This window comes from Neopelma chrysocephalum, unplaced genomic scaffold (genome assembly GCF_003984885.1).
Source record: "Neopelma chrysocephalum unplaced genomic scaffold, ASM398488v2 Primary Assembly neopelma1_67, whole genome shotgun sequence".
NCBI classification, from domain to species: Eukaryota; Metazoa; Chordata; class Aves; order Passeriformes; family Pipridae; genus Neopelma; species Neopelma chrysocephalum.
In genome coordinates this window covers 160,333-169,925 of record NW_020897726.1, presented here as the reverse complement: position 1 = coordinate 169,925, position 9,593 = coordinate 160,333, and the positions used below count along the sequence as shown (strand labels likewise).

The 9,593-nt window shown below is 40.1% G+C and overlaps 1 protein-coding gene across 7 annotated transcripts in view; it reads right to left on the bottom strand.

Moving 5' to 3' along the window:
* ADAM22 (ADAM metallopeptidase domain 22) overlaps positions 1–9,593 on the bottom strand; it is a 132,937-nt gene that overhangs the window by 70,264 nt on the left and 53,080 nt on the right. For 6 of the 7 annotated variants that reach the window (XM_027684638.1, XM_027684639.1, XM_027684640.1 and 3 more), the window contains exon 4: positions 2,934–3,000. In XM_027684638.1, the coding sequence (XP_027540439.1) occupies positions 2,934–3,000 (67 nt within the window). Of the gene's footprint in view, positions 1–2,933; positions 3,001–4,612; positions 4,619–9,593 lie in introns of all 7 variants that reach the window. The other variant, XM_027684643.1, reaches the window with a different exon arrangement.

The following is a 9,593-nucleotide window of genomic DNA, read 5'->3' as shown; positions in this document are numbered from 1 at the left end:
CCCCCCTCTCCTCTCTGAAGCATCCTCAGTAATGGCAGAAGATCCATCTGTATTTTACAGCACAGGAAGTTTTATTGGGAGGCAAGGAGAGGGGGAGGAGTGGCAGAAGTAGTTATCAACTCCATATCACATATGAGCCAAGGCAGGCATCCACTCCCCAGACACATTCATGCCTGTAACATTCCCAAACTGCTGAGTGTATGTACAGCTGCCTTCACACAACGATTCAAAGCTCCTGACTTCTCCCATACTGCTGATGGCACAAGAGCAGCACTGACGATCCGTGTGTTTGTGCAGTCTTCCTGCACAGAGAAATGCAAGTGGAAATATGTATGTATTTTAAAATATACCTTTCCTTAGCCAGTAAGAAGGCCAAGAACAGAGGAGGCCATTTTGCTGTATAAACAGGGTTGCTCAAAGCCTGCAGCTGGCAGTGGATGGCAGATAGACATTTTCTTTCTGTCACCATTTCTCCCACCAAAGCAGCAAGAGAGATGTTGCCAGGCCGCCTCTGTCTCTGCCTACGGCCCAAGACAAATTGCACAGAGGTGGGTGAAGAGCAGCATGTTGAAGCAACTGATAGAAACCTGGCTCCTTTCTGAAATACCTCTTCTGCCTCTGCTTAAGAATATGCTGCATAGCAGAGTGAATATTTTGCAGTTTATTTATAAGTTGCGCCCTTTTACTAGCTGTTTTTAAATAAGTACCTAAGCAATCTGCACAATCCCCAAAATCTAGTATAATAATTATGTTACCAGTTATGGTAAACAATTTCCACAGAAATGGAAGATACTAAATCACTATAACGAAAATGTCTTTTATTTGCAGCAAGATTTTCAAAACATTTGATGTAAAACCAGAGCTCAGTTTCTCAAATGCAAAATAGATACTGCTAGGCTTTTCAGAAACTGTTTGACAGACAAACAAAGCTCTCTAATGCACTTACAGGTGGCTCTAAAAAATACTGGTCAGAAAGTATCAGATTTATTTTTAAACAGCTATTGGGTACTGAAATCAGCTTCACCTTGTATCTGGTATCAAAATGTACTTGGTAGCCCGCACTTTTCCAAAAATCAGTATCTGAACTTTCCTGAAAACGTCCCCATGGTTGGGGCCAACAGGCTCTTTTGACATATTGTCACAGCAGCTGCTTCCCTCTCCTGCGATCCCACACACTTTGGTGCAACAAAACAAGCAAAAAATTTACATCCCCCTTCCTAGCATGCTTCCATTGGACTGCTGCCTGCAGAACTCCTGGAGCAATGGAAGACAAGGGGGCAGAAGAGCCCCCCTGTATGGGCCGTCCACCCCTGCACCCCTGCCCATGGGTATGCAAGGTATGAGGCAGCATGGAGAGGGAAACACACCACTCGAGCAGCAACCCCTCTCCTTTATAGTACAGTCTCATGCCCCTTTCACTCCCAATTCAGCTAACGTCGAGTATCAAGCTCCATGCAGCAACGCTGGTTCTCTACTTAAAGCAGATTTGAGAGTGCTAAGCAAGGCAGTGATAGCCATCCCTGAAGGTACACCATGACCCTGCATGGCAGATAACTGAAGAGGAAATAATCTCTGGGACCCTGAAGACTGGGAGCTGTTTGGCCCAGATCATTTTATGACCCTTCCTCTGAAAGGTCTGATCCTCCTGTCTCTTCCCTATGTAATTAAACAGTACTTGGATGCATAGAGCCATTGATTTCAAACATTTCCTTGCTTGATTAAGGCTTGCTCATCAGAAATAGATTTGTCCTAATTCAGTGATGGCGCTTGGATAGATTAACTTAGATAATTTGAATATATACCTTGATGCAGACAAATGGATTGTTTTGTTCTTATTAATACCAGCTATTATCTTTATTTCTGCTTTGACTCATATTCTGAATCTCAGTCAAGACTTCTTGACTGCAGAGCACAGCTGACTGAGAAATTAGTCTTTACAATTTAATGGAACACGTGTTTTCCTCAGTCTGATAATGTATGCAGACTATCATCTCTGATAACAGTAAAAGAGCAGACTTCGCATTTGCAAGTGACAGAAGGGGATAAACCAAAGGATATCTTTAGCTATTCAGTGGCTAAAGGACTACTTTGCCCACTTCTATTTCCATTTTCACACTGCAGAGGTTAATGCATTTGTTTCAGTGTATTTAGGTGATCTCAGATCTAGTAATGCACTCAGGGGGATTTAAAAAAAAAATTTAAAAATTTTACATTTTTAAAACAAACTTTGAGCGAAAGTTTATCTGATATTTAACTCATAGTCAAATTTAAAGAGTTTCCATTATGCACAGCATATAATACATTTGTGCGCATTTTATGTAATCTACAGCAATTTTACAGCTGACATCTACAAAATAAGTCCTAACAAACAGAAGGTCCTCAAGAAAAATCTCCCATGTTACATGCCTATAACAAAACACTTCTGCAAAAGCTGTGGGACATTTCACAGAAGAAAATTGCAACAAACAGGATCTTGTAGTCATCATGCCAACAAACATACAGACAAAGAAACCCATGACTAGATATTTGGAAATATTATACCATAAATCTTGCTATTTTCAAATTCACAAAGAAGCTCATAACCAACAAACTTGGACATTAGTACAACGTGGAAAGCTAGATACCAAAACAAAAGGATTTTCTTCAATAAGCATCAAAAGTAAAGTATACTTATTACTAAAATGAACTATCATATATACATTTTTCATGGATACCATTTTGATATGAACATTAATTACTAAATTTGCCAAAGAAGTTTATCGGCCTTGTTTAAAAGTCGGAAGTTAGAAAACATGAAACATGCTTGCCTCAGAAGAGTAGAATAAATCCCTTGAAAAATCAGATCTCTCTTCTTTCACAAAAACGGGTGAGTTTGCATTAACATCAAAAGCCAAGCAAATTAAAAACGCAATGCATAAAAAGGAAATTCTTACTTTAACTTCCACTGTCTTCCCACCTTGCTCGATATGCCTCTCAAGATACTCAGAAGACAGCAGGTCACTGCAAGAAGAAGAAAAAAGGAACCATAAGCCTTGCGCATGTGTTCTTGCACTCCCTCTCAGCAAGCACTGATTAAACATTTACATTTGAAAAGGGAAAAACCTGCAGGATACTTTTCCTAAAATGCTCATAAAAATCACTGAAACAACCACCTCCAATGGAGTTACACAGTGCATGGGATACATTGATTTTCAATACCAGAAGGTGGGACAAGGAAAACTGAAGGGGAGTTTCTTCATGAAAGCTTCAAAACCAGCCACTGATACTGATTTTAATTCAAGAGGCTTTCTTATTTGCTGCTAAAGCTGAACAGGTCAGAAGTTAGGTGGACTTTAAAAAAAGAAAAAAGCAGAAGGATGAAAAACCACCAGGAGTGACTCCAACTCAATATGAGGGAAAGTGGTAGCTGTGCTGGCAGGCTCCTTAAGGACACAATGGCACAATAATAAATGACCTTGTGACACCAAGACGGTGAGCTCAGGTCCACACTTAACAGGTCAGCAAAGCCATCGGCCATGGGAGCTGCAGCCCAGGCAGGCTCACAGTGTAGGTGTGAAGGCTGTGGTGGGGCCCCTGGGGCAGGGCCTGTCCCAAGGAATCCCCACCACCGCTCTCCCTGAGAGCCCTGCAGCTTTAGCAATGCTAGAGGAAAAGGCTCTGGGCAACAAGCAATCACAGCCTTCAAGTACACAAGGATTTGGAACAAACACTGAAGAGAAAAAACAATCAGACCTGGGGCAAACATATATAAATTAAATGCAGGCTGTATTTACTAAGACACTTCGGTGCAAAACCATTCAATTCCTCTCCCTCATAATTATTTTCTAGGCAAGCAAATTATAGAATCACAGAATCAGGAAGGTTAGAAGGGACCAAATCATCTGCATCGTAAATTTCAGTAAGCATTTTCAAAGACTGAAAAATTTTACTGAGATTAAATCCATATAAAGACTTGATATTGTCCCACCTCAGTGGTGACTAAACTGAAAAAGATGAAGAATTGGTACAGAAAACCTGAGAAGAGGCAGGTTGACTGCCAGGACAAAAGGCAATTAACAGAGACCCCCTCAGCAGAAGAAGCACAATTGAATATTTCGCCTTTAAACCAGTAAAACACCCAGGCTAGAAGTGAACTGATGTGCTGAGGGAGGGCAGGAACAGCAGAGTGGCAGCCAGGGCAGCAGCTCATCACCTTTCCAGAGCTTCGCTCTGGCCAAACAGGGACCAGGACCATGGACCTTGTTGCTCACAGAGACATTGGTGACAACCATGAGTGAGTTGCAAGCAGGACAAGGTTGGCAGTATGGGTCCTCCCATATCAGCCCTAAAAGCTGCCAGCTTGGTATTTGCATTAATAACCCAGGCACAAATCCCAGGAAGGTTCCAATGAAATATGCTGACAATGTTAAATTGGAAAGCATGAGGAATAAAGAAGAAGAAGATCAAAAAAACTCCCATAGGAAAGACCTGGATGATCTTCAGCACTAGATATTAGAAATAAGATCAAATTCAATTATACAAACAGCAAATTTATGCACTTAAGGGATGGAGGGAATTTCTATCATGTTGTTTTGGAAGGCCTGGTTTATAAGGAAGAGAGACATGACTGCACTTGTTTCTGGCAAAATGATTTGCCAGATCAATAGGGTGTCTTCCTGAAAAACACAACTGTCACCCCAGAATACATCAAAGAAGACGTATTTCCAGTCAAACTGAGGTAAGATTAATACCACTGCCCAAAGGAAAACTCTTTCCAAATACTGCAGACAGGTACTGGACAGCTTTGTTTACAAAGTTTCATTACCTGGCAGCACAGAGAGGCTCCTGAAGACTAGCAAAAAATTGAGTTGTGAGGGAATGTGAATGCACCAGAGTCTATACACCAAAATATAAAGGCAGATAATTAAGCTACAGAAGATGCTGGCAGAACTTCAAATGTACAAGGACTGTCAATGGAAACTGGATGTTAAAGGGGGAAGAAAAAAAACAAAACAAAACACAACAAATTAAAAAAACAACAAACAAACAAAAAAAAACAAAAACAAAAAAAACCCAACCACTTTGTATCTAAGTGTAAGCGACAGCACCAACAAAAAGAGGGGTGCTAACAAATTTCTGAATGGTAGCATCCATGGGACAACTGTCCATGCAGGTTTGGTTCCCTCAGTCACAGTGAATTCACAGCTGGTTGCTGCTGAAAGCAGAAGGTCTCAGTGCCCCCTCAGGAGCAAGCACTGAACCTACCTTATGTCAGCACAAGCACTCATCAAAACACTCTTGGTGTCAGAACTAACACTCATCAAAATACTCTTCGTGTCAGCCCTGGCATATGTCAAGGTACACTTGGGAGGGTTCAACAAACCCATGTTTTTGCTGCATTAGGTAACTGAAGTCCTTTGAGAAGAGGTACAATAAGCTCCAGAGCTGACAGAAGGGAGGGAATGTACCTGAGCAGCTGCCAATAAGGGTGGAAGAAAGAGTGAGTGACTCCTTCAGCCACTGCAGAACCAGTATGATCAGCTGCCCCAGATTTGCCCTCTAGGACCCCCTTAATTCTGGTCAGGCCCGTATACCTATATTGATGCTTTGCACAGCCGCCTGCAGGTGACCCATTATTGAGGAGCACCTAAAAGAGATGCTGTTGAGTTACTGATTACAATACTCTAAACCCTCTTAGAAGTGAATATTAAATATTTAGGATACTCATTCCCTGGGGGAAGCTCAAAGACTTCTATAAGGTCTTGTATACCTTTTCCAGATTTAGAAATTCAGACAGATGTTCTCTTAAAATGTATTTAGTTCAGCTTGCCGAAGTCAGATACACAGTTTCCCAGCATTCACTACACTTTCTTTCAGCAGAATTTTATGCTTCCACAGACTTACTAAAGCCTCCTTTATAGCTTAGAGCTCTACTTTTACTCTTCACTATTTCTAGGGGACTCAGTTAAACTAAGGCTGTCATTCTTATCTGATGGCCACAAAGGGTTTTGTGCCAAGGAAGATGCAAGAGATTATAAAATGTAAGATATTAAAGTAAGTATACAGTACAAAAGACAGGGCTAAAAGAACCTGGCTTAACTCAGAAAGAATTTTATAGCTGTGTTTGGAAGGATGATAAGGAGAAGCACAGGGTCTGCTCCTGTGAGTCTGACAAAATTACTGCTTTTTAAAAGATACTACTGTTAATGTTTTTATGTTCTGGAAGCTCATATGTTATCTTCTCAAAGATCTGGATATTGTGTCTGCAATGAGAAAACGAAGAGATTGATCATTTTCTGCCTTGTACAACACAAGAACTAGGAGGTAATAGAAAAGATCAGTAAACTCAGAACTAATAAAAAGGAACCTTTTCTGGCACAGCCACTAGTTACAATGTGCCAGTTCAAGACACTTTTAAAGCCTATCCTAAGTAACATGGTAGTATATGTCCGAGAATATTTTACAATCTCTTGCCACAGGAAGGCATGGATACTAGAGGTCTGTATTGGTCCAAGTTGGGAACGGACAAGTTAGTGGACATAAGTGGGAGCTGCCAAATGCACAGAAATTGCACCTGACTCAAAGTCTTGGAGTCCTGGAAAAAGACACTGGGGAAGCCTCATACAAGCTGCTTCTGCTCTTCCACTTCTCCCTCAGCATCTGCCCAGGGCTATTGGGGCAGGGCAGTTGGCCAAGTACCCCTTTGACCTGGCCTGGGCTGCTCTGCCTCCACCCTGAAGGGCTGTGTTTCTCCTATGGATTATAGAGGGTCCCCTGGGATCCAGCTCCAGGGTTGCTGGTGGTCAGTCAGCTGCTTTTCTCCCACCCATCACCCTTATGATGGACATACCCAGGTTGTTCAAGTTGTGTTTATTTACAAAGTAGGCCAAGAAAAGGATTCCTAAAAAGGTCCATCCATTTTTTCCTCCTTCTTTGTCCTTACTTTCGAGGACAAAAGGGATGGAAACGGCTGGGGAACCACTGGCACTCTCCCACCTCTTGAGGACTCTTGCAAGTGCCTTGATTCCCAAAATGAGCCTGCCTGGAAGGGAAACACCTGGAAGGGAAACCTGCCTGCACAGCTCCTGGGGATCGAATTAAGAGCTTACAAACAGACAATGGGTCTGAATTAAAGACACTTTCAAAGCCTATCCTAAGTAACATGGCAGGATATGTCCGAGAATATTTTGTCAGTATAAAAACCACAAATGAAGCCATGTTGTGCTTTATTATTATGACTCACTGCACTGAAAATATCATAAGATCTTGCAGATCCAATAACGCAATCAGTGCTATTACAAACTAATCTACAACCTAACAATGATAAACGATCTTGAAAATTCAGGCCAAAAGATATGCTTCTCTTATGAGATCACCTCATAGGTGGAGTCATGTTTTGTCTTCAGTACCAGTGAGGCACATAAGTGCATAATTTTAATAGAAGTCATTGCTTTAAAACAAACAAAAAGCTAGATTAAAATACTTGTGAAACATTATTAAAATTATTTAAGGTAAGACAGAGCAATCAGCATTCAAATAATATGCATTTCAACATAAATAAATAAACATAAACACTTCCCTATGGTAGAGATAAAATAGGAACAATTTAGCTTGCCTGCCAATCTATCCTAAAAGCCATCTTTATCAGCTTAAGTAGTAGTTTTTGTATCAATTATAAATAAAATCTGTGAAAAAAGAACAGACTGTGAAAAAAAATCTAAGAAACACCAGAGACAGAGAAAATTACAGAGAATAAAACATCAACACTATAAAAGACAATATTGCAGAATGAGATTTTCAGAAACATTTGCTAAGCCATTGATATAAAATCTTTGAAAAGGCATGGCAAAAACCTGCATATGTTAAGACCTAAAACAAAAAAAAAATTCACAGTAAAAAAGTATATGTGATATGTTTTTTTTACAAGGAAAAAAAGGTAACGCTAGTAATGGTAATTCTGTTTTCAGAGGTCTGTTATTTTTTAAATGCACACAAATTTAGTAATGTAGTTTTGTTTTCAGCAGCATCATTTCTTTGAGCATTATCTTAAGTCCATATGAGACAACCCATGAGTCCATTCAATACAGACCCAATAGCATAAGGGCCAGAACAAAAAATGAGTAAGCTCCTCTCTGCTCTTCCAATGCTCCCAAACAGTCACAACAGTACACAAGAGATAGAGGCGGGGGAGAATTTTTTAAAGAATAGGGCCCCAACTAAGGAAATTATCCTTATCCAAGATGATGCATACATATGCACTTGAATTGTGCCTTGAATTAACTGCAGCATTTGCATATGAGGTTTACCAAAATGAAGCTGGGAGTGTGAACCCAGGAAAACAGATCGGCTTTGGAAATAGATGGGTTCCCCAGCAGAAAGAGGCTGCTCCAGGAAGAAAAAGAGGTTAAAAAAATGTACTGGCAAGAGAAAAGAGGACAGAACAGGTCAAGTGTTTAGAGAAACAGAAAGAAAAACCAGGAGATTACAAAGCACTTCTACTCAAAAGAAGAAAAAAAGCAGCCACTAAAGATTTTTGAAAAAGGAAGAGGTTTGCATTTGAATATGAAATGGATAAAAAACTGGAAATTATCCCTTGAAATTTAATAGAAATGTTCAATTTTAAATACAGAAGGAAAATTCCTATCACCAGCTTCTGAACAAAAATTAATTTTCCAGATTCAAGAGACTGAAAAGACTAACAGCTACAGAAGAAAAGAATCAGAAATAACAGGGACCTCTTTAGAGGCCACAGGAAGAATTACAAAGTCAAGAAAGGTAGAAATAGAGGGAGCTCATAATCATAGTACTAAAATGCACCTTTGTCAACATCAGTGTTATAAATGAGAGAAATTACTGGCTTCATGATATCTGATATCATTGCTGTGTCTCCTTGAACACCATAAGAATTCTTTATCATTTCTTTTGTTTGTTCACCCTGATTTCCGTCTCCACAACTCTCCATTATGTACATCTGAAATTTCAGATTAATATGGTGATTTCAGATTAAATATGGTGCCAGACAAGGACATCAAATGAGAGATCTGAGGTAAGATGCATTACTGAAAAGGAAGAGAGGGTTTTAGTTGAAGTCAGCAGAAAAGTCTGAATGGGTGGAAAGCCAGCAGGAAATTATCAGCAGACATATGGAGACATTCAAGAGAAAACAGTTTCAGGGAAATGATAGAGACACTGATAAGAGATTGATGCCATATCGACTGCACAGCTAATGCTAACCCATGTTGCAGAGCAAACTGTGAGAAGGAAGCCTCCCGCAACATCATGCTTGAAAGGGCTGTAAAAGGAATGGGCACTGTTTGAATGAGGAAACTTCCCATAAAATGAAATATTTTCCCCCGATGGTGTACATCCTATACCAAGTATTAACAGGACTAATAGATATGGAAGGAGTGGCTATGGGAGGTGATTTTTAGAACAACCCATCTTGTACAGCAGGAAAGAGAAGGCAGCTTGATTATCATAAATCAAGGACCAAGAAAGTGGAAGACTGGATGAGAGGGAACAGAATGGATGTTTGTATCTACCAGTCAGTAAGAGTATAATGCAATTCGTATTACCTTGTATTACACTATGGTCCTAAAACATTTTCAGTATCA